Source organism: Halichondria panicea, chromosome 4 (genome assembly GCF_963675165.1).
Source record: "Halichondria panicea chromosome 4, odHalPani1.1, whole genome shotgun sequence".
Lineage (NCBI taxonomy): Eukaryota > Metazoa > Porifera > Demospongiae > Suberitida > Halichondriidae > Halichondria > Halichondria panicea.
Window position 1 is genome coordinate 2,078,248 of NC_087380.1, and position 24,376 is coordinate 2,102,623.

Sequence of the window (24,376 nt, forward strand, 5' to 3'; positions counted from 1 at the left end):
TGTACCTAATTCTCTACAGGTATCTGCTCTGACTTACCCTTACTGACCAATGGGATGATCTCCTACAATGGTGGTGGATCCACTAACAACAGACCAGTGGACACTGTGGCCACCTTCAGCTGTGACACTGGATACACTCTCAATGGAGGCGTTAATAAGACTTGTGAGAGTGATGGAATGTGGAGTGGGTTAGATCCAATATGTGAAGGTCATAATTATTAGTTGAGTGGTAGTACATGCACCGTGACTCCTGAGCTTATTCCTACAGTCATTATATGTCCTCTTCTACCGGCCATTACCAATGGCACCATCTCCTACTCTCCTGATGTCACCCCTGACCATGACCTGGGAACTAAGGCAACCTACACTTGTGAGGCTGGGTTCTATCTTGACGGTAATGAGGTACAAGTGTGTATGGATGATGATGGAATGGACGCCATTGGAGTGTGGAGTGGTCAGGAGCCAAGATGTGTCCGTAAGTTATCAACAAGGGTGCATGTATAGGTACTGTAACCCTAATATGCACGTGTTTGGTCATATGCAATTAACTTATCACAGCCATCACTTAATTGTCTCCTTGTTCCTCCCCACACTTCAATATCCTCGCACCAGTTCACTTTTCCCCTATGGAACACAAGCAATTTACTCCAATAATAATTGTATTGTCCGCAGGTATCACATGTTCTGCTCTCATTAATGTTATTAATGGGTCCATCAGTTACCCTAGTGGTACTACTGCACCATATGACTATGGAACGACAGCTACTTTTCAATGCAACATTGGACATGTGTTAATAAGTAGAGACAGAGTGAGGACCTGTACTGGTGATGGTAGTACTCCTAGTAGTCTGTGGGATGGTGCTGCTCCTCAATGTCCACGTATGTTATTATTGCATTATCATATCACATGATAATGTACACACACAGCTGTGGACTGTGGGACTCCTCCGTCTATTACCAATGGATCTCCTGGGATACCAACAACCACAACATTCACAGGGACAGTGATCTACAGCTGTAATGATGGCTATGCACTCTTTGGGATTGCTACAATTACTTGTCAGGCAAATGCCACCTGGAGCAAACCACCAGAATGTAGAGGTACATTCATTGTTATACCACGGTGCGCATGCGCAAGCGAGGTATATGGTAGTGTGTGTGTGTGTGTGTGTGTGTGTGTGTGTGTGTGTGTGTGTGTGTGTGTGTGCGTGCGTGTGCGTAGACTGTTAGAGCTGTTTAAAGATCAATCAATCAAGTGCAAGTAAGAGTTTCTATAGGCTTCTAGTCATGTATTTTTGGATTTTAATGCGTGGATTGGCAAAATAATGTTTAAAACAATGTTTCATTCTGCTAGTTTTGCTTACTTGGAATAACATTGCCTTTCAGAAGAGTGGGTAGCAAAACTTGTTCACCTAGTGTTGCTACTTAGTAGCTAGCTCTGCACTAGTCTGCACTAGAACACTAGCTATTGGTAGCTGCAAGGCTCTGCCGATACAGCCATTAATTTTAGGCACCAATCGTTTTTGTTTTTTACTGAGTGTTGCTACTTAGTAGTTAGCTGCTATTGGTAGCTGCAAGAGTGAGAAGAGAGCTGCAAGGGTCTATAGCTGCTGATGCAGCCATTAATTTTAGACTTTAATGTTTGGTTTTAACAACAATCATGGTCGACATTTACGGTAGAACCTCACTAATCCGGACCGTTAAAACCACGAACAATTATACCCTCGAAATATACCCGCATACGGTATTACAAAAATTTACCTGGTATAATCATGGCTTGTATTGTATTGAGTAGTAGCTACATATACTGAACAAATAATTATAGCGGTTTACTGTGAGCCGGCCCTTACAGTTTCATTGCATGTACATATAAATTACAGGCACTACAACTTCACTGGTCTGTACTGATCTGATGGATCTAGTCAATGGAAGTATTTCTTATGATATGGAGGTCACTGCCAACAGACCAATGGACACTGTGGCCACCTACACCTGTAACCCTGGCTACACTCTCAATGGAAGCACTACCAGGATTTGTGGAAGTGATGGATTGTGGAGTGGATCAGATCCAACGTGTGAAGGTTGGTGGCAATACGTTAACACTGTGTTGAGCAAGAATAGTAACAAGTTGTTTCTCCTACAGCTCTTATGTGTCCTCCTCCACCGACCATTACCAATGTCACCATCTCCTACTCTCCTGATGTCACCCCTGACTATGACCTGGGAACTGAGGCAACCTACACTTGTGAGGCTGGGTTCTATCTTGAGGGTAATGAGGTACGATTGTGTATGGATGATGATGGAAGGGACGCCATTGGAGTGTGGAGTGGTCAAGAGCCAAGCTGTGTCCGTAAGTCACTATACATTTCGTCATACATATAAACTTTTCTTATACTCACAGCCATTCAGTGTCCTCCTCTTAAACAAATTGGCAATGGTTCCATCACCTACACTCCCGACACTACACGTGCACCTGTCTATGATCTGGGCACTGTCGCTACCTATGCCTGTGATACTGGATTTATTCTGGAACTCTCCCTGGGTGGATCTGAGATGAGAACGTGCGTGGATGATGATGGACTGGATGCTATTGGAATGTTTGATAGACAGGCTCCAAGATGTGTCCGCCGTAAGTAATAATTGATGGTACATAAATTAATGTATGTAGCATATTAATAATTAGATATAATAATAGTGTCACTGTGCTTTTATTTTCCCCCTCCTTTATTCTCAATACAGCTATCGGGTGTCTTGTTTTGCCCGTTTTCGCCAATGGAATAATCACTTATGCCACAGACATGACCCCTGATTTTGACCTTGGTACTACAGCAACTTATAGCTGCAATGATGGCTACAATTTAGATCTCTCTACTGGTGTTGAAGTAAGGGTCTGCATTGACGATGGAAACAATGATGCGTTTAGTGACCAGGAGCCTGCTTGTGTTCGTAAGTACTAGATCTCTTTTCATCTGAACATACATGTACATAAACAAATTCAAGCTACCAAATTCGCTTGAATTAGGCAATCCAACTAAAGTTATGGGTGCCCAACAACAAAGCCTGTATGATGTAATTGTAGTGTGTGTTTCACAAAGGCTAGTATCCTCCCGTATTACATATCCCTGATCATAATTTTGTGTTAATTTACAAAATACCGGAAGAAGCTGCTTCTTGTTTCCCCAGCTGTCCCTTCTCCTGTACGCTCAGTGTTGTTCCAACTCAGACTCACCAACATCAACAACTGTCCTGACTGGGTGGTGAGTGCTACTATACAAAAATTCCCGACCGAAGCAGTGGTATTATTTATCTCTCTATATAGGACCAGGATGGGAGGATAGAAGCTGTAATGAATGCGTTTGCTGTCGAGGTGAAGAGTTATTGTGGGTGTGGTTTCTCAAGCATGGTCATGACTGCCCCTCTCTTCCGCTGCTTCCCTGGGTCAAGCACAGCTGTCACATTCCGAGCCACTCTAACTGATTCCAGGCTCCTGACTCCCATACAGGACTGGATACAAACCAATGGATTCCTTCCCATTCAGAATGTACTGATGGAGGTGGACAAGTCTTGTCAGGTGGAGATAGCAAGCCTTGCAGACACAGAGTGCAGCAACCAGCCTACAGCTGCAGGGAGCAGTGACATTACCGCTGTGGTCGGTGGAGTGGTGGGAGGAGTCCTTATTATTGTAGTGGGCGTTACAATTGTTGTTATAGTGATTGCTGTACTGGTGTTCAAGAGCAGGAGAGAGAGGCTTACAGTCAACAAAACAACGAAGTGAGTTTTATTAACCCTCTTCTATACAGCTGAATTATGTATACATACAAAACTATCTTGCATTCCTCCCCCTCCAGACATGATCTACCACCAGTGTTGCTAAAGGGTGTGGTCAGTACTGGTGAAATACAACCATACGAGATGATGGAAATGGGTCACGAATACGAGGAAGTGTCCAAGTTCCAACGAGCCGTCGGAGGAGAGTATGAGATCATTGGATCACCCTCACAGACAACTGACTCCGAGAGTAAGGCTCCTACAAAGACCGAGTCATCACCACCCACTCCACCAATACCACAACCCTCACAAGCAACTGAGTCTGCCAGAAATGATATTGAGTTCACAGAGTGCGTTGCTTACAGCACGACCACCCACAGTTGCCCCCCACAGCCTACAAGCTTATGAACTATAACATGAAACTGCAAACTAGTTGACTGCTCTAGTAATTGATAAGGATAATTTACATTAATTTGCTTGTATATAATTATTTGCATGGCTATTTATATACATATTTATGCATGTTCAAAAGATCTCTGGTCATTTATACGTTAAACGTTCTTGCATGGGTAATGTCATCACCAGTACTTCGTTAATATGACGAGGTATCCTCATGTGTTATGTTTAGTAGCCATTCCCACCACTGTGTGTTTATTGATACAATTGGTATCATGAGACGATAGTTTTGACATTCAGTGGTTTGTGCTTGCTTTCAATATGATATATTGAAAGCAAGCTCCCGGAAATGATATTGAGTTTACAGAGTGTGTTGCTTACAGCACGACCACCCACAGTCGCCTTCCACAGTCTACAGGCTTATAAACACTGAAATAATTACATACCCCCTGTGTATGCAAACACTAGCTGTTGACTGCTTTGCTTCGCTCAAGATTCTAGTGTTATAACTATAATGTTATGTTTTGCAATGTTTGAGGTTAACCCACACAGCTATAGTCATTGAAAAGGAGCTTCTTATTAAAACACAAGTATATAAACGATGGCTTGATGAGAATTCCAATGGTAACAAGGTAGTATCTAGATCTAGATCTATACAGGAAATAAAACTTCTATGTAAAAAGACAACGAAAAGGCAAAAGGTAAAAAAGTAAAAAAAATAAGTGGTGGAGGTGGGTCTCAGACGTCACCAGGTCGATAGGACGATCTGGACCCTCTATACTAATAGCTTGGATTGATGAGCGTAGGAGGTTGGTACTGCCTACTTAGATACCATCAAAGTAAACATGCAAGTAGACCCATTATTCGGTTGGTTCTGGATGTAAGAACCACAAAATAAGCTGTGTCAGCATTTTATTATATCTAATATTTTAATATATCTAATATTTTATTATATCTATAGTGTCCAACAAAAAAGTCTTGTGTAGTGACCAATAGTGTCCAATAGTGTCTTTTAGTATCTAGATAATGTCAACAGTTGTTCAGTAGTGTCTGTGGTGTCTATGGTGTCCTACAGTTTTGTTTTGTGCTTGCCACATAGAAGAACCAATAGACCCATCCCCACTACCAGCTACTACTATATAGAGTCTACCACAAAACCTAGCCCAGAAATACAGTTCTGTACTAGACCTCAAGGTCAGAACTATAAAGTTAGTCTCAAGCCAAGTAACTTGAATACAGCAGCCAATATCAAGTCCAAGAGATAGGTTCTCTTTTATATGTCAGCATCACCTCAATGTGAATAGCTTGCAATAATTATTCAGCATGGCCCCAATGTCAATGTAATTATTCAGTGTAGTCTACTAGTTATAATTATGTGACTCTTGAACGCAACAGATGAATGGGGAGGGTTGATGCACCGTTAAACTCTTTAACCCATCATTCTCGGCTCTTTGTATGGTTTTGTGTTCTCTGCTCTTTGTTCTTCCCGAGCTTGTTTCTGGTAAACCGTAGTTGACAAATTTTGTCGTAAGTACACTTAGTATCATAATTGTGCCAACCATGAAAAATCTATCTTTAAGTGAGCATTCCATTTGAGCTAGTATTTACTTTTTACTTTTCAAAACCTCAAACACACACACAACATGGGATTGATCGCACTGGAGTGTTCATCACCCTGCATGCACAACTGGAGCGACTCAAGATGGAGGGCGTGGTCGATCTGTTCTAGTTCATCAAGTTTGCTCGCAAACAGAAGGAGGGGCTCTTTAGCAGTCCTGTAAGTTTACAAGTCCATTATATGCTGTGGATCCAATGTTTAAGCTACTGCTATAAAAGTACGTGTGTACTATCATTTAAGCAGCTGTAGCAGTCTACACACACACTGCACAGACACACACACTGTATACCCCGCTTATACGCATGCGCACCGAGGCATTATTATTGCACTGCACTTGCCTCGATCCCAGGCCGCACTTCATCTTCAAAGGCCGGTGAATGAGGCTATATTGCTGGTGTTCTCTAATATATATAAATCTAGACATGGATTTATAAATCTGAGCATAGATATAATATATCTAGGCATAGATATATAAATCTTGGCATGGATTTATAAATACAGACGTGGATTTATAAATACACACACAGATACGGGCAATTTTTTTAATTTTGACACATTTGGCCATATAAGTGTGCATTATGTTATTTAATGTAGTGTCACATGACCACTTTTGTGCACTGTCATTGGCTAGTGGTCACGTGATCAGCACTAAAAGCTATTAGGCATTAGTAGCATTGGTATCTCCATCGAGGCATGGCATCTCCCCGGGCCGAGGAATCAACAACTGCGGTGCTTTCAGGAGTTGAATGTGCTTGGATCCCTGGGGTATAAAATATTCGTGGCATTTCGTGGGTAATATTTTCGTGGTTGGAACTTGCACTGCAGGTAAAGGTAAGGTAAGCAAGATCGCTTCATTCGTGGGTAAAATATTCGTGGTCAGACCTTCAACCACGAAATCCACGAATATTTTGCCCCACGAAAATTACCCGCTACACTGTACAGCCATGGATTGGTACCGCAAGTATATTACCATCATAATTCAGTGTCCATGATTATACATTGTAACTGCAGTAACATGGGAATCTATGCTAAAGTCTATTTGTGCATGTGAGTTTGACCTTCATAAAGTTGGCATAACTATTAATTATTAACTATTATTATTGTATAACTTTGTCATACTGAACTGAAATTCAAAGTTTCATATACCATCGGATTCCTTGTTAAAAAGCACTTCTATCTATATACTGTAGAGCTGGTAAGCTCTAACCTTAACATATTCCATGTAAAAGTCCCAGGCATACTTGTCCACCACAAATGAAGCCATAATTGACTACATAACTTCCGGAGTCGAACTCAACGCAAATAGACTTTAGTGAGCTTGCATGAGCAGATGTTGAATGTTATCTTTCCTCATCACATGATGTACATTGTCTTTTGCAAAAACATTTATTTGTGTACCTTTACTTGCATAAACTTTCATTGTGTTTCTGACCTCCAAATTCAACTACTAGCGGATCGATATCTCAGGAAACCACCCCCTCTGATAGAGGACGACCCTCGGAGAGTGGGAGGAGTCAGACCAGAAATCATGCACCACTTTATACCACCACTACCCCACAGGTACATGTGTGTGTGTGCATGAGGTGGTACTGAGAAAGTTGAAAGGCCTCGACTCCAGGCCCTTAATTGCATGTAATCGAGGCTACATGTAGTTGCTACAACTAATTAGACCTTCATAACTTTGTCATGAGTGTATATATGGTTGTACGTACGTACATGTACAGTGTTCAATCTATGTACAATGTGATGTACTATATGACTATGGATATACTTCGTATGAGCCTGTACCAGACTGTTGTACTTTTAGTGATTGATGATTATATTTGTCCCCCCTGCAGTCTCAACAGCTGATCAGTTACAGGGATCTTAAGGTCTGCTGACACCCGCACTTTTTAGAGTCAGCCTGGATAAACCCATGCAAGCATCTCGTGAGTCAATCTATATTAAATTAGACACTAGTTGTGATAAGATCTACATGGGAAGTACATGGGAGAAGTGCCTTAGAGCAGTATACCTGCAACTTACTTAGTATACCTAGTATCCCGTTGTCAAGTAATTGTGTTGTCGAGGGCAAGGTTTGCGCATGCGCACTAGTATCTAGACACTGTTTTGTCGGTGTCCATGTTATTAGAAGCCCTCAGCCACTTGTAGTACCCTCGCTATGTTTGGGATACTAAATCAGTGCCTTTGGGCTTCTAAATCCCATAGACACCTCCAAAACAGTGTCTAACTATTATTTAGCATGCTTGCCAGATTCCCAATTGATGTTTGTATCTATAGTATCTATACCCGTTACCTACACTTTGCTTTCAGTCCAGTATAATTATAAGCCATATCAGTATTCCATGCACTTACTAATAGCTATGTGCACAATGTGTCCTTTGCTCCCTTCAAAGAGTTAGCCTATGAGTGGTGTGTGCTTGCTTTCAATCTGGTAGAGTGCTCTATAGTGTTTATTGTGAGCATTATACCTGTGTGGCCTTTCAATAGCCTAGGGCTGTGATAGTTTAGGAACTCTAGCAAATGGTGCATGTTGCCTTTGCTCCATTAGTCAATCTGTTCATTGTGTACAGTGGGGCTATCTCAACAAGTGCCTTCTGTTGGGACTTTAATGAGAGTTTGTGAAGTTACTTCATTAACTATAGCTTTTGCATGTCTGACAATCCATCGAAATTGAAATAGTAGTTTATCAACTTACATTCTATTACCTTGATATAATTATATATAGTCACTCAATTTGTAGTGTGAATGTAACTCTAAATCTATTACCATTTGATCTGCACTGACTACTAGGAGAAGCCACAGCTGCATGGTTTTGAAACCCTATCAAATCCCTGTGTTTATATGCTCATATCTCAATATCGCCCACAAAAATTAATGTTGAGTGGCTGACAAACTCTTCCGGTATGCCCCAGTTTTGTGTATTTGATTTGTAGGGCACATTTATTTGCTGAGTTATAGTTTGTGTAAGGCTGATATAGTTGCGGTTATAGTGTGTGCAGTGGTATACTAGCTGGTACAAAGGTAAGTAACAGTTTGAAGATAATAGTATATGTATATATACAGTACGTTTTTGCCTTATCTAAAGAAATTTCTTAACACTACTGGCTTGATCTGGTTTCCTTTGTTTGCTCAACTTTGTTCTTGCTCACTGGTATAGACCCAACCCAAGGGTAGTGTGGAGGAGTACTCAACCATGCCTTGCTACACACATCGGCATTGTGTACATGAAAAAACCACAGCAATGAGCTTTTCTTTATATGCATGGATACGTAGTGTGCATGGTTTGTATCTTGATAATTCCATGCTTGCAATACCACTGGCCATGCCAATAGATCACTCACTATACGCTATACTTACGTTTTAATATTCAATCTCAGAATCAATTACCCCGTGTGTGCGCAGCGCGCAGTAGGGGTAGAGTGATTGGTGTGTGTGTGTGTGTGTGTGTGTCGTTGTGTGTGTATGTGTGTGGGTGTGTGTGTGGCAAAATTCGCGATCATTCTCTAGATTCACGATATAAGGTCATTTTACGGTGTTTTGACACTGTGCGATAAAGCTCAATGCACGGGGTGAATGCTCTATGAGCATCTTGTTATAATAATTATATCATAATAATAGATGTGGGTATTAGGCTACAATGTCTATATATAATTTCATCCGCATTAGCCTTCAAATTTTGTTTAAGTTGTCATGCATGCATCTGACATTTACAATATTCATCTTTCGCTAATACCCCCCTCCTGCAGAGATGGATCCATGTTGAGGGATATGGATTTGAATCAATTTTCGGGTTTGACCCTTTGCTCAGTTTAGTTCTGTACTATGCCACCAACACGATGGAGAAACACAACCCTGAACTGGAGACAATGAAATTGTATATGTGTGTTTGTGCTATTTCTGTGTATGTGGTTATGTGGGCACATGTACACTTTTGTGTGGAAATTGTTTGCAATGATAATTTCAAACTTCCTGCATGTTGTTTAATAGATCTAGTCAATCACAATCTATCAATTTGAGCATGCATGAATACAGCATGAAAAATTTACAAGGTGACTGTGTCTCTTGGCTGGTCCTTTTGACTGGAGCTGCTCAGCTCCTACTAGTGTGTGGAGAGGGTATGTTTAACCATGGTCATATACTAGTCTAGTAGTATTATGGTTTAACCTGGTTAAACTAATATAATTTTATAGTCTATACTAACAGAGTGTGCTTATAGCCAGTGCATGCATGCAGGAGTGTACCTGTCCTCGGGATCGACCAAAATTAACAACAAGACTGAGATCATCATCACTGACATCGGAGAGGATGGTGGTCTCCCTTCTCTCACCTGTCACACTGACCTCACTACCTGCTGTAGAAGTATGACTGACAACAATGGTAATGGATCACTAGGACAGTGGATGTATCCTACTGGGAGTGTGATACTGGGCAATGGTGCCTCACTGGCTGCTGGACAGAAGTTTTACGTGAAAAGGAATGCTCCCCAACTCATCAAGCTAAACCGTAGAGAGATTAACAACCCCCTCACTCCAACCGGGTCCTATTGTTGCACTGTACCAACTACTGGAGGAGAAATAACCCTCTGTGCTAATCTGGGTAAGTAATTCTGCATGTAATTTTCACTACTCCATTCTATTCACAACACCCTTCCAGTTGTGTGCCTGTCTCTCCCTCCTCTGACCAATGGAATAGTCTCATACAACGACTCAACACTGGGTCTGTACACTGTGGCCACACACTCCTGTGACACTGGATACACTCTCAATGGAGACACCACTAGGACTTGTGGGAATGATGGAATGTGGAGTGAGCCAGCTCCATCCTCCTGTGAACGTAAGTGGAACACTGTTTATGACATTCTTTTTTTGAGTGTACCTTATTACAGGTATCTGCTCTGACTTACCCTTACTGACCAATGGGATGATCTTCTACTCTGGTACTGGATCCGCTAACAACAGACCAGTGGACACTGTGGCCACCTTCAGCTGTGACACTGGGTACACTCTCAATGGAGGCGCTACTAAGACTTGTGAGAGTGATGGAATGTGGAGTGGGTTAGATCCAGTGTGTCAGCGTAAGTGAAATGGAATGTAGACATTCTTTATTGAGTATACCTACTTCTCTACAGGTATCTGCTCTGACTTACCCTTACTAACTAATGGGATAATCTTCTACTCTGGTACTGGATCCACTAACAACAGACCAGTGGACACTGTGGTCACCTTCAGCTGTGACACTGGATACACTCTCAATGGAGGCGCTACTAAGACTTGTGAGAGTGATGGAATGTGGAGTGGGTTAGATCCAGTGTGTCAGCGTAAGTGGAATGGAATGTGGACATTCTTTATTGAGTATACCTAATTCTCTACAGGTATCTGCTCTGACTTACCCTTACTGACCAATGGGATGATCTTCTACTCTGGTACTGGATCCGCTAACAACAGACCAGTGGACACTGTGGCCACCTTCAGCTGTGACACTGGATACACTCTCAATGGAGGCGCTACTAAGATTTGTGAGAGTGATGGAATGTGGAGTGGGTTAGATCCAGTGTGTCAGCGTAAGTGGAATGGAATGTAGACATTCTTTATTGAGTGTACCTACTTCTCTACAGGTATCTGCTCTGACTTACCCTCACTGACCAATGGGATGATCTCCTACAGTGGTGCTGGATCCGCTAACAACAGACCAGTGGACACTGTGGCCACCTTCAGCTGTGACACTGGATACACTCTCAATGGAGGCACTACTAAGACTTGTGAGAGTGATGGAATGTGGAGTGGGTTAGATCCAGTGTGTCAGCGTAAGTGGAATGGAATGTGGACATTCTTTATTGAGTATACCTAATTCTCTACAGGTATCTGCTCTGACTTACCTTTACTGACCAATGGGATGATCTCTTACTTTGGTACTGGATCCGCTAACAAGAGAACAGTGGACACTGTGGCCACCTTCAGCTGTGACACTGGATACACTCTCAATGGAGGCACTACTAAGACTTGTGAGAGTGATGGAATGTGGAGTGGGTTAGATCCAGTGTGTCAGCGTAAGTGGAATGGAATGTAAACATCTTTTTTGAATGTACCCTCTTCTCTACAGGTATCTGCTCTGACTTACCCTCACTGACCAATGGGATGATCTCCTACAGTGGTGCTGGATCCACTAACAACAGACCAGTGGACACTGTGGCCACCTTCAGCTGTGACACTGGATACACTCTCAATGAAGACGCTACTAAGACTTGTGGGAGTGATGGAATGTGGAGTGGGCTAGATCCAGTCTGTCAGCGTAAGTGGAATGGAATGTGGACATTCTTTTTTGAATGTACCCTCTTCTCTACAGGTATCTGCTCTGACTTACCCTTACTGACCAATGGGATGATCTTCTACTCTGGTACTGGATCCGCTAACAAGAGAACAGTGGACACTGTGGCCATCTTCAGCTGTGACACTGGATACACTCTCAATGGAGGCGCTACTAAGACTTGTGAGAGTGATGGAATGTGGAGTGGGTTAGATCCAGTGTGTCAGCGTAAGTGGAATGGAATGTGGACATTCTTTATTGAGTGTACCTAATTCTCTACAGGTATCTGCTCTGACTTACCATTACTGACCAATGGGATGGTCTCTTACTTTGGTACTGGATCCACTAACAACAGACCAGTGGACACTGTGGCCACCTTCAGCTGTGACACTGGATACACTCTCAATGGAGGCAGTACTAAGACTTGTGAGAGTGATAGAATGTGGAGTGGGTTAGATCCAGTCTGTCAGCGTAAGTGGAATGGAATGTAAACATCTTTTTTGAATGTACCCTCTTCTCTACAGGTATCTGCTCTGACTTACCCTCACTGACCAATGGGATGATCTCCTACAGTGGTGCTGGATCCACTAACAACAGACCAGTGGACACTGTGGCCACCTTCAGCTGTGACACTGGATACACTCTCAATGGAGGCGCTACTAAGACTTGTGGGAGTGATGGAATGTGGAGTGGGCTAGATCCAGTCTGTCAGCGTAAGTGGAATGGAATGTGGACATTCTTTTTTGAATGTACCCTCTTCTCTACAGGTATCTGCTCTGACTTACTCTTACTGACCAATGGGATGATCTTCTACTCTGGTACTGGATCCGCTAACAAGAGAACAGTGGACACTGTGGCCATCTTCAGCTGTGACACTGGATACACTCTCAATGGAGGCGCTACTAAGACTTGTGAGAGTGATGGAATGTGGAGTGGGTTAGATCCAGTTTGTCAGCGTAAGTGGAATGGAATGTGGACATTCTTTATTGAGTGTACCTAATTCTCTACAGGTATCTGCTCTGACTTACCCTTACTGACCAATGGGATGATCTCCTACAATGGTGGTGGATCCACTAACAACAGACCAGTGGACACTGTGGCCACCTTCAGCTGTGACACTGGATACACTCTCAATGGAGGCGTTAATAAGACTTGTGAGAGTGATGGAATGTGGAGTGGGTTAGATCCAACATGTGAAGGTCATAATTATTAGTTGAGTGGTAGTACATGCACCGTGACTCCTGAGCTTATTCCTACAGTCATTATATGTCCTCTTCTACCGGCCATTACCAATGGCACCATCTCCTACTCTCCTGATGTCACCCCTGACCATGACCTGGGAACTAAGGCAACCTACACTTGTGAGGCTGGGTTCTATCTTGACGGTAATGAGGTACAAGTGTGTATGGATGATGATGGAATGGACGCCATTGGAGTGTGGAGTGGTCAGGAGCCAAGATGTGTCCGTAAGTTATCAACAAGGGTGCATGTATAGGTACTGTAACCCTAATATCCACGTGTTTGGTCATATGCAATTAACTTATCACAGCCATCACTTAATTGTCTCCTTGTTCCTCCCCACACTTCAATATCCTCGCACCAGTTCACTTTTCCCCTATGGAACACAAGTAATTTACTCCAATAATAATTGTATTGTCCGCAGGTATCACATGTTCTGCTCTCATTAATGTTATTAATGGGTCCATCAGTTACCCTAGTGGTACTACTGCACCATATGACTATGGAACGACAGCTACTTTTCAATGCAACATTGGACATGTGTTAATAAGTAGAGACAGAGTGAGGACCTGTACTGGTGATGGTAGTACTCCTAGTAGTCTGTGGGATGGTGCTGCTCCTCAATGTCCACGTATGTTATTATTGCATTATCATATCACATGATAATGTACACACACAGCTGTGGACTGTAACACTCCTCGGCCTATTACCAATGGATCTCCTGGGATACCAACAACCACAACATTCACAGGGACGTTGACCTCCAGCTGTAGTGATGGCTATGCACTCTTTGGAAATGCTACAATTACCTGTCAGGCAAATGCAACATGGAGCAGAGCACCAAAATGCAGGGGTACAAGTGCACACAGTATTTGTCAACATTATATATTGGCACATACACTAAACACGTACAGGTATCACTATTGCTGGTATCCAATCTGGTGTGCCCATCTTAATTGGAGGTTCTGTTACCATCACCTGCACCACTGACTCTCTTGCTGACTCAATAATGTTGCTCCGAGATGACCAACCTCTTCACGGCACTAATAATAATCAAACCGCCTTGACTTATAACATCTCTCTTGTAACTGACAGCATCCATGGAAACATTTTCAAATGTAAGGCCATGTTGACGGAAAGAACCTACTTTTCAGACATTGCCTTTGATATGGTTACCATTTCCGTTAAGGGTAAGTATAATAGTTATTTGCAGCATCTATAGACTAAAACATTTCTCTATACAGTTCCCCAACAACCTATTATGTCTATCATTAGAACATCTATCCCTTCAACTCCACTAATTGGAAATATGTACATTGTGACTTGCACTGTGTCTAAGTTGCCTGGACTAACTCGCACACCAACTGCTCAGTGGATGAAGGTTGCTTTGGGGACTAAAATAATCGGCATGCCCACTCCTAATGAAGCTGCTCTCACATTCTCTCCACTGAGAACCTCAGATGCTGGCAGATATCTTTGTTTGGGTAACCTCAATACTACTGTTCAACCTGGACTCCTTTTGGACAGCAGCATTTTCGATATAATTGCTCAAAGTGAGTCAGATATCTATAACATAATAATAATTGTAGTCTGCTGTTTTTACAGTGCCAGCACCAGCAGTGAACATCTCAAGATCTCCCTCTAGTTCAGCTTTGTTTGCAAACCTCAGTGTGGTAACATTTACATGTCAAGTGTCTATACATACAAACATTGATACTCCTATCAATCTGAGCTTGGCTTGGACTCGTGAGGTTTATAGTAATGAAGATGATACAACCACTGAAGTTATCATGGTGAATAGTGCAACCAAAGTAATCGAGAGAAGATGGACCTTTAATGATTTAACTTCAAAGGACCAGAGAGTGACTTGCAATGGAGAATTAAGTTCAGCTAACAGTTTTATTCAAGGCATTAGCAGTATGGCTGTAGACACGTTGTCTGTTGCTGGTGAGTTGCCATCTTCATCCCCTAAAGCTAATACGTTCTATTTTATTTAGGAGTGTTTCTCATCAACGACATTGCACTTAACGACAACATGACCTCTGTACCATCGAGGGATGTACGTGTCATACAGTGTCACTCTGACAAATCAGATACCTTCGATGAAGACCAACATGGATGGACTTTCCCTAATGGCAGTAAAGTTATGGCAACAGATGCACTGGCTGTTGCAACACGAGAGGGAGGACACCTGGCACTCACTCGAGTGGGGAACAGTTCCCTGCCAGCTGGAGAGTATTGTTGCAAAGCTCAGGACGCCAGGGGAACCAACCACACCCTCTGTGTGCATGTGGAGCCAGGTTAGGGGTGAAGGTAGATGTTATGTCCACTAATTCAGCCAGTAGCCATCTAATTGCTTTGGGATTCTTGGGAATTAATGTGACACATGCTCCTATAGATGGAACTAACTAGCAATCAATACCTCTAGTTACATAGCCTTATTTTTTCAGGCCCTATATATAATATTTACTACCCACAGAACCAAGTGCCAGTGGTATGGTTGGAGGGATAGCTGCTGCGATTGTAATTTTGGTGATTGCTCTACTGATCATTGGAGCAGTTATTGTCATTGTTGTCAGGTAAACTTAAGTCAAAGACATTCCTGCATTTATGTGAATGAAGTCCTACAATGCCTAAATACCAATCTTCTCTGCATTAATGGATGTACCATGATTCTTTCAGAGCTCGTAGATCTAGAAAGCACACTTTCTCTGGCCTTGCGTTTGGTGGAGGGAGAGTCAAGCGTAAATCTCTCTTCACTGTGAAAGTTGACCCCCTGACCCCATTGGACATACCCCTGGATGATCACATTGACACCTTGACCCCTGATGCAAATATGTATGTGGGCGTGACCACCTTCAGTAAGGAACCGGATAAAAAGGTTGAAGGAAATCAGCAAGGTATGACAACAAATAATCGCCCTTAAGGATATATACACAAGACTTCTACTATTTCACAGGATCTGCACTTGGTACAAGCAGTTCATTTTACACCACTGACTTCCCTGCTCATGTGGACACAATGCACGAGGACACAGACAAGCTCTTCGAGACTGAGTACACGGTGAGCATGTGTGCAGAGTCGAACAATCTTTCTCACTGTTCACATTTGTGGTAACAATATTATTACCTAATTCGTCATCTCAGTCCATCAGCAAAGAGCCTCACTCTCCCAACAACGAGTCAAAGCTGCCCCACAACACAACCAAGAACAGATTCGGAAACGTCTTCCCTTGTGAGTACATAAATTAATGTCAACTTGTGTTTATTCTGTATACAGATGATTTCAACCGTGTTAAGTTGAAGCCTGTGAAGGACATCAGAGGATCAGACTACATCAATGCCAGCTACGTCAATGTGAGTCAATAAATCATTCAGCATCACTCATTTTTCATATACCGTGTATCTTCTAATTTATCGGACAGCAAAAAATAATTATTTTGGAAATTGTCCGGGTATAATTGGAACAGATTTTTATAGGCATGCGAAGTGTCCGGAATAATTAGAACAAGCAAGCAGCTGCATGCGAGCTAGCTAGAACAGAGTACGACTGAAAAAAGTAATAACCGAATAGTTGCACTAGCTATATAAAACTAGCTACTCAAAGCTATCTAACTGCAGCACTCTAAGTCTTACGGTATACACTGTATTTATATTTGCAGGGCTATATGACCAACACCAAGTACATTGCTGCTCAAGGTAAGCACATCACTCATGCACATTCATAGTGGATCATTGCCCTAAACTCAGGTCCTTTGCCCAATACGCTGGAAGATTTCTGGAAGATGATTATGGAGAACAAACTGCGAACAATTGTCATGCTCACCAAATGTTTTGAGGAGAGGGTGAGCTTACTACACTATTCAACCAAATTCTATTGTCTAGTGGGAGTTCCCTTCTAATCTTGTAGCTACGTACAATTTAAAAATATATTGTCTAGTGGGCTTCTAATCTTGTAGCTACAACATAATTATTGTAATTTTATCCTTGTAGAAAAAGTGTGAGTGCTACTGGCCCCTGAAGGACGACCAACCTCTTGAGATGGGCTGTGGTATCGTGGTCTCTCTGACCAGTATGGTGGCCTTCCCCGACTTCACTGTCAGGAGAATGAAAGTCAATCAAGTCAGTTTGTTTACAGTTTGGAATATACTGTGTACACAAACGCCCACAAATTTTCAAAGTGAAGTGAAGCCTTATAGCTGTTGATAAACGATGAAGCAGCATACAAAGATAAGTAATTGTGTACACAAACGCCCACGAATTTTAGTGAAGTGAAGCCGTTGATACAAATTATAACATTGTCACAATCATGTACCACTCTTATACACAATTCCAAACAACTATTGATACATACTGTAAAAACTCCACCCCCTATAGCCCACCCTTGGCTCGTCCCCTGTGTTTGAGGTGACTCTGTTCCACTACACCTCCTGGCCAGACCACGGTGTCCCCTCTAGTGGCATGTCCCTCATCTACTTTACTCGTGCTGTTCGTAAGACACACCCCCAGGATGATCCCCGCCCACTCCTCGTACACTGCAGCGCTGGTGTCGGACGAACTGGAACGTTCATTGTCTTGGATACGATGTTGGATCGTATGGAGCAGGACGGGATGATACATATCTACGATTGTGTTACTCATATTCGGAAACAGAGGGTGCTCCTCGTACAAACTCTGGTATGCTAGGAAGTGGTTTATAGTATTGTATGTATAAAGAACAATGAAGTATACGTAATTTTGCATGGATATGTGTGATAAATAAGTTTTGCTATGTTAATGGTTTTCACAACAAAATTCTGCGACCAGCTGTCATTATAATCACCTCCCTCTCCCCGATGTGTCTTTATCACTTCCTCAGTCCCAGTACATCTTCCTGCATGATGCCCTCAAGGAGCTCATAGTGTGTGGGGAGACAGAGATACCAGCACATGTTCTCATGACAACCGTCAACCAGCTCAAAGAACCAGCTGCTACTGATGAGGAGATAGACATGGCTCAGTCTTGGGTAGAGGAGGACACACCCACTGGCTTCCAGCGACAGTTTGAAGTAGGCTAATCATTTGTTGTTCTTGCCCCAATGTACTTGCCCCAATGTACTTGCCCCATTCTTGAGATCTCACTTTGTGTATTACTGCTATGCTATTATTGCTGTGCTCAAGCCTGTGTATTTTATGGCTGTGGAATTAATTATTATTATTGTGGATTCATTTTTGGGGAAGTCAACTTGGACTATACTGCACGGTAATGTATATTACTCAGATTTTGAGTGAGTGTTCTGTGCCTGACGGGACAGAAGACTACTACAGCTCTCAGAATGAGGAAAATGAAGACAAGAACAGATATTCTCAGATTCTGCCAAGTAAGCTAAAATCAACTCCACATGCACACGGTGTCTTGCAAACATTATGCAGTGTTGTAGTCAAATTTGCATTTTATTTTTAGCTTTAAGATTTCATTTTTCATTTTCAGATGAGATGCATCGAGTCAAGCTTCGATTCTCACCTTCTGGTTCTAACTACATCAATGCCAGCTACATTCATGTGAGGAAGCTAAACAGTACCGCCCACACACTATTTCTTCACTGTTTATGTGCTACTTCTTGTCCAGGGCTACCAATGCACTATGTATTTCTCTAGCAACTTTTTCTGTGATTTAATACTTTAATTGTGAAGTGTTTTTCTCCCAACAATAATCCACTACTGTCTTGTCAAGGGCTACCAACAGAGGCGAGCGTACATAGCCACTCAAGGTCCCCTGGAGCACACCACTGGAGACTTGTGGAGGATGGTGGTGGAGAATGAGTGCAGCTGTATCGTCATGCTCTGTACCCTCAGGGAGGGGGAGGAGGTGTGTTGTATTTATGTATATTTTTGTTTATGCTTTCATTTTTAATTTGCATTTAGAAAGTGAATATTTGCACATAAACAGTTTTAACAAAACTTTTTATGCAGCAAAAAGTACAGTGTATACACAACCCTAAACCTCCTATAGCTCTTATATTGAACAGTATATGCACTATACTGTATCTTCACTTATTTTCTTTCTTCTTCAACAGAAGGTGTGCCATCGCTACTGGCCCAAGTTCCAAGGAGAGGCAGGAACTTATGGTGACTTCACTGTCACTCAGCAGACATTCGACGCTTACGGTGACTACGTTGTCAGGAAGCTATCTGTTGCCATGGCAGCTTCCGATGAGATCCCTTCCAAAGTGACACAGTTTCACTTCACCCACTGGACCGAGAAGGACCCCCCACAGAGCCCTGCCGCTATATTGGACGTTGTGCAGGAAGTGAATGCTGTTCAGATGGCCTCAGGCAATAAACCCATTGTCGTCATGTGCAAGTAAGTGTGTGTATGTGTATGCATGCTTTGATGGTACAGCTATACTTATGCTAAACAAGTATCTCAATGTCTCACTACCCCCCCCCCCACATACACACACACACACACACACACACAGCATTAAAGTAAACAATGTCTCACTACCCCCCCCTCACATACACACACACACACGCACACACACACACAGCAACTTATGTAATTAAACAATGTCTCACTACCCCCCCCCCACACATACACACACGCACACACACACACAGCAACTTATGCATTAAAGTAAACAATGTCTCACTACCCCTCCCCCCACATACACACACGCACACACACACACAGCAACTTATGCATTAAAGTAAACAATGTCTCACTACCCCCCCACATACACACACGCACACACACACACACACAGAGCAACTTATGCATTAAAGTAAACAATGTCTCACCCCCCCCCCCCACATACACACACACACACGCGCACACACACACACACACAGCAACTTATGTATTAAATTAAACAATATCTCACTACCCCCCCCCACATACACACACGCACACACACACACACACACAGCAACTTATGCATTAAAGTAAACAATGTCTCACTACCCCCCCCCCACATACACACACGCACACACACACACACACACAGCAACTTATGCATTAAAGTAAACAATGTCTCACCCCCCCCAAATACACACACACACACGCACACACACACACACAGCAACTTATGTATTAAATTAAACAATGTCTCACTACCCCCCCACATACACACACACACGCACACACACACACACACAGCAACTTATGCATTAAAGTAAACAATATCTCACTACCCCCCCACATACACACACGCACACGCACACACACACACACACAGCAACTTATGCATTAAAGTAAACAATGTCTCACTACCCCCCCCCCCCCACATACACACACGCACACACACACACACACACACAGCAACTTATGCATTAAAGTAAACAATGTCTCACTACCCCCCCCCCACATACACACATGCACACACACACACACACAGCAACTTATGCATAAAGTAAACAATGTCTCACTACCCCCCCCCACATACACACACGCACACACACACACACACACACAGCAACTTATGCATTAAAGTAAACAATGTCTCACTACCCCCCCCCCCCACATACACACGCACACACACACACACACACAGCAACTTATGCATTAAAGTAAACAATGTCTCACTACCCCCCCCCAATCACACACGCACACGCAGCAACTTATGTATTAAAGTAAACAATGTCTCACTACCCCCCCCCCCACACACACATACACACACGCACACGCAGCAACTTATGCATTAAAGTAACTCACTACCCACACTTAATACCTTACTACCTCCCCCTCACACACATGCAGCAATGGGATTGGTCGCACTGGAGTGTTCATCACCCTGCATGCTCAACTGGAGCGACTCAAGATTGAGGGCGTGGTCGATGTGTTCCAGTTCATCAAGTTTGCTCGCAAACAGAGGGAGGGACTTGTTAGCAGTCCTGTAAGTCATTAACAATACAAGTCTATTGGTCTACAGTATTCTACTACATTCTATTATCCATTCTATGCTGTATAGATCCAATGTTTAACTACTCCGTTTATTTTAAAAGTACCTGTGTGCTTTGTACATTCATTTAGATATTATCTTTCCATATGAAGTAATCACCGTGCATCCCCCCACTGTGCAGGAGATGTATGCTTTCTGTCACGAGGCACTGGCTGACTATGTGGACAGTTTTGAAACTTATGCCAACTTCAAAGAACTGGTTTAATTAACATTAACTCACAGAAACATTTGATTTTAGATTTACTGCTGCTTTTATAGTTTTAGATTGTAGTACAGACTCAGATTATACCAATAGCAAAACTGCATGTGAATGTGTTTACCACTGACTTTTATGATACTGAATTATTGCACTCGCTGGGGTGAGAGTGTGTTATTTAACGTGTGTTATTACCAATTCTCTCCCCATCCACCATATTGCAGGTTTCTCCGCAGTGTGGTTGGCGTAACGATGAGATCAATGCTCGTATTGAGCGTTTTGAGGCAGACTCTAGTGGAGTGGAGGAGGACGAGGGACTCTACGCCACCTACGCCATGCTACACACCTATCGCAATGAGTGAGTGGGGGAGGAGGGGCTGGGTACAGTGTATAATAGTATTTAAGACTTTGGATTGTTAGTAAGAGCTTGCATGAGCAGATATTGCATGTTGTCTTTGCATGATGTACATTGTCTTCTGCAAAAACATTTTATGTGTGCCTTTACTTGCATAAACGTTCATTGTCTGACCTACTATCCGACTACCAGTGGATATCCCATGGAGCTGAGGAGTGTTGTATGAAAAGACCACTCCCTCTGAGAGAGGACGACCTCGGAGAGTGGGAGGGGCCAGACCAGAAACCACCACCACTACCCCATAGGTACATGTGTGTGAGGTAGTATTGAGAAGGTTGGTTGTACCATAATTGCCTACATGTAAAACTAAAGCCTACTTTGAGTGTATGCACTTACGTACATGTACAGCAAATTGCTGTAATGGGACATTGCTTTTATGGGTCCGTACATACTGTTGTGTATGAATGACAGTATGTGATTGCTATGTGTCCCCCTTGCAGTCTCAACAGCTGAGCAGCTACAAGGATCTGAGGTGTCACCTGACCTGTCGCACTTTTTAGAGTCAACCTTGATGAACCCAAACATCTCGTGAGTCAACCAACATCTCTTGAGTGAACTCCCCGGTTGAGGTTGTTATCTTGCACCCCCTCACTATACCCATGTGTACACATTTACTTTCAGTTTGGTTTCCCTTCCTTATAGTCTCATTGCTATTCCATACATTTAGCTATGTGCACAATGGATATTTGCTTTTCTTCAAAGAGTATAATAGCCTGCATGCATGAGTAGTGTGTGCTTGCTTTCAATCTGATAGAGTGCTTTAGTGTTTACTGTGAACATTATACTTGTGTTGCCCTGAGGGAAATGTTTGTGCACCTGCGTGACCTTACCATTCAATATAAAAATAGCTTAGGGCTGTGGTAGTTCAAGAACTCTAGCAAATGGTGCATGTTGCCTTTGCTCCATTAGTCGATCTGTTCACTGTGTACAGTGGGGCTATCTCAACAAGTGCCTTCTGCTGGGACTTTAATGAGAGTTTGTTCAGAGTCAATCCTTTCTTTCTTTACTACTTTGGCTTTGTATGTATGTCTAACAATAATATTTACTCATCCTAGTATATTTGAATTGGTGTATCTTATTAGACAAAACATTTTACTTTGATGTATACCACTCAATTCATAGTGTTTGGCCTTCCAAGGTGATCAGCTGTAATTCTACAACCTTAGCTTTCGATTATGATTTGCACTGACTATTAGAGGAAGCCATTAGAAGAAGCCACTATACTAACTGGTTTTGAAACTCTGTGTTTATATACTCAACCCACAGATTTCAATAATTATCACCCACAAATGCTGAGTGGTTGACAATCTCTTCCGGTCTCTTTTGTACTGTCCCAGAATTGTTTGTTATATCATTCATTTGCTGTCAAAGAAGCTAGCTGGTATTTATGTAAGGCTATTAGTTGTAGCTCTGCATGGTAACTGCATGCTAATACGTTAGGAACAGTTTCCACTGTCAGAAGAAAGTGCTGTTTCTCATCACGGTTTCTATATTCTATATCGCTTTGGCACTGGCTCTGCATGCATGGTTTCTGTAGCCTATACTTTCTTTGGCTCATCTTTGTTATCACTCACTTGTAAACTCAACAACCAAGGGTAATGTGAAGGAGTCCTCTTGTCACACATGCACACGTGTACATTTTAAGTAACAGGTATAGTCCTTGCTGTGGTTATTTTGTAAAAATTAAAACACTGCAAGTTTCCAGCTTTGCAATTCTAGCTTGCAACTTATGGCAACGACTTGCAGTGTGATGTGTATTTGATTAGTTTATAGTTCTGTACTAGTCTACAACTTCAGGGTTTCCATCCACACATTTTGAGTATTTCGAAAATAAGGAGGCAAATTGTATATAAGTGTGCTGCTATCTCTAACGGCCACCTAGAAGGGTCTTGGGACATGCTCCCTCAAGAAGATTATAGTGTTTTTAGGTATGACAGGCGCGTTGCAGCTCAAGGTAATTAGCCTCTTATTGAACTCGGTAATAACGTTGTACGTGGGCGGATAATTAGCTGCATCGTGCCTGTCGTACTGAAAAAATCCCAAGGGGACGAAACCCTGAAGGCGTAAGTATGCCATGTACCATTTATTCCTCTTACCCCCCCCCCCCGTGCAGAGATAGAGGTACGTTCAAGAGGATCCCTGTGTACAGAGACCCTGCTGGGGGTACGGATTTGCATCATTTAAATTTGACTCTCTGCTCAGTTTAGTTCTGTACTATGCCACCACCACGATGGAGAAACACAACCCTGAACTGGAGACAATGCTTAGATACCCTGCATTCCATGTGGACAGGGGCCGTTAGCAACTGAACTAGCAGGTGTACAGTATTGTATGTGTGTGTGTGTGTGTGTGTGTAGGAGTATACTTACTATGAATAATAATTATAATTGATGTGCTGTATTCGGCTGTATAGGTGTACACTTGATGTGTGCAATTGCAATCACAATTTCAGACTTCCTGTTGTCACCACTATTATAAAGTCAAAAATGTTTAGACATGA

At 42.5% G+C, this 24,376-nt stretch overlaps 3 protein-coding genes and 1 long non-coding RNA gene across 4 annotated transcripts; all 4 read left to right on the forward strand.

The window, feature by feature from the left end:
• The first annotated feature begins 39 nt into the window (after window positions 1-39).
• LOC135335096 (sushi, von Willebrand factor type A, EGF and pentraxin domain-containing protein 1-like) lies at window positions 40-4,304 on the forward strand. The gene is made up of 10 exons (XM_064530513.1): window positions 40-475; window positions 673-879; window positions 928-1,101; window positions 1,881-2,081; window positions 2,144-2,350; window positions 2,402-2,629; window positions 2,740-2,946; window positions 3,184-3,257; window positions 3,320-3,771; window positions 3,849-4,304. The coding sequence occupies exons 1-10, from the start codon at window positions 415-417 to the stop codon at window positions 4,174-4,176; spliced, it is 2,139 nt and encodes a 712-aa protein (XP_064386583.1). The 5' UTR covers window positions 40-414; the 3' UTR covers window positions 4,177-4,304.
• Window positions 4,305-5,139: 835 nt separating this feature from the next.
• On the forward strand, window positions 5,140-9,749 carry LOC135335146 (uncharacterized). The gene is made up of 4 exons (XR_010394450.1): window positions 5,140-5,941; window positions 7,234-7,342; window positions 7,621-7,710; window positions 9,532-9,749. It is a non-coding gene; the product is annotated as an uncharacterized LOC135335146 (long non-coding RNA).
• Window positions 9,750-9,792: 43 nt separating this feature from the next.
• Window positions 9,793-13,088, forward strand: LOC135335185 (sushi, von Willebrand factor type A, EGF and pentraxin domain-containing protein 1-like). The gene is made up of 13 exons (XM_064530604.1): window positions 9,793-9,900; window positions 10,019-10,381; window positions 10,439-10,618; window positions 10,671-10,859; window positions 10,914-11,102; window positions 11,157-11,345; window positions 11,400-11,588; window positions 11,643-11,831; window positions 11,885-12,073; window positions 12,128-12,316; window positions 12,371-12,559; window positions 12,613-12,801; window positions 12,856-13,088. Exons 1-13 carry the CDS (start codon window positions 9,804-9,806, stop codon window positions 13,086-13,088), a joined length of 2,574 nt encoding a protein of 857 aa, XP_064386674.1. The 5' UTR covers window positions 9,793-9,803.
• A 16-nt stretch (window positions 13,089-13,104) lies between these two features.
• LOC135335069 (uncharacterized) lies at window positions 13,105-24,267 on the forward strand. Its single transcript, XM_064530473.1, has 27 exons — window positions 13,105-13,287; window positions 13,348-13,554; window positions 13,752-13,958; window positions 14,007-14,180; window positions 14,242-14,517; window positions 14,572-14,880; window positions 14,933-15,274; window positions 15,325-15,627; window positions 15,807-15,906; window positions 16,010-16,227; window positions 16,287-16,390; window positions 16,474-16,561; window positions 16,607-16,683; window positions 16,989-17,025; window positions 17,077-17,171; window positions 17,320-17,448; window positions 17,704-18,003; window positions 18,185-18,373; window positions 18,586-18,685; window positions 18,796-18,866; window positions 19,039-19,173; window positions 19,382-19,668; window positions 21,064-21,199; window positions 21,387-21,819; window positions 22,009-22,121; window positions 22,317-22,404; window positions 23,990-24,267. The coding sequence occupies exons 1-24, from the start codon at window positions 13,134-13,136 to the stop codon at window positions 21,468-21,470; spliced, it is 4,122 nt and encodes a 1,373-aa protein (XP_064386543.1). The 5' UTR covers window positions 13,105-13,133; the 3' UTR covers window positions 21,471-21,819; window positions 22,009-22,121; window positions 22,317-22,404; window positions 23,990-24,267.
• The last annotated feature ends 109 nt before the right edge of the window (window positions 24,268-24,376 follow it).

What these genes read in the sequence shown, in the direction of transcription:
- LOC135335185 (XM_064530604.1), top strand. Translation starts at nt 9,804, where the DNA reads ATGCATGAATACAGCATGAAAAATTTACAAGGTGACTGTGTCTCTTGG. An exon ending in GTTAGATCCAGTGTGTCAGC is followed by an intron (nt 11,103 to 11,156) that starts GTAAGTGGAATG and finishes AATTCTCTACAG; the next exon opens with GTATCTGCTCTGACTTACCC. An exon ending in GTTAGATCCAGTCTGTCAGC is followed by an intron (nt 12,560 to 12,612) that starts GTAAGTGGAATG and finishes TCTTCTCTACAG; the next exon opens with GTATCTGCTCTGACTTACCC.
- LOC135335069 (XM_064530473.1), top strand. Translation starts at nt 13,134, where the DNA reads ATGATCTCCTACAATGGTGGTGGATCCACTAACAACAGACCAGTGGAC. An exon ending in TTTCGATATAATTGCTCAAA is followed by an intron (nt 14,881 to 14,932) that starts GTGAGTCAGATA and finishes CTGTTTTTACAG; the next exon opens with TGCCAGCACCAGCAGTGAAC. An exon ending in TCAATGCCAGCTACATTCAT is followed by an intron (nt 18,867 to 19,038) that starts GTGAGGAAGCTA and finishes TGTCTTGTCAAG; the next exon opens with GGCTACCAACAGAGGCGAGC.
- LOC135335096 (XM_064530513.1), top strand. Translation starts at nt 415, where the DNA reads ATGGATGATGATGGAATGGACGCCATTGGAGTGTGGAGTGGTCAGGAG. An exon ending in TCAAGAGCCAAGCTGTGTCC is followed by an intron (nt 2,351 to 2,401) that starts GTAAGTCACTAT and finishes TTATACTCACAG; the next exon opens with CCATTCAGTGTCCTCCTCTT. An exon ending in ACAGTCAACAAAACAACGAA is followed by an intron (nt 3,772 to 3,848) that starts GTGAGTTTTATT and finishes CTCCCCCTCCAG; the next exon opens with ACATGATCTACCACCAGTGT.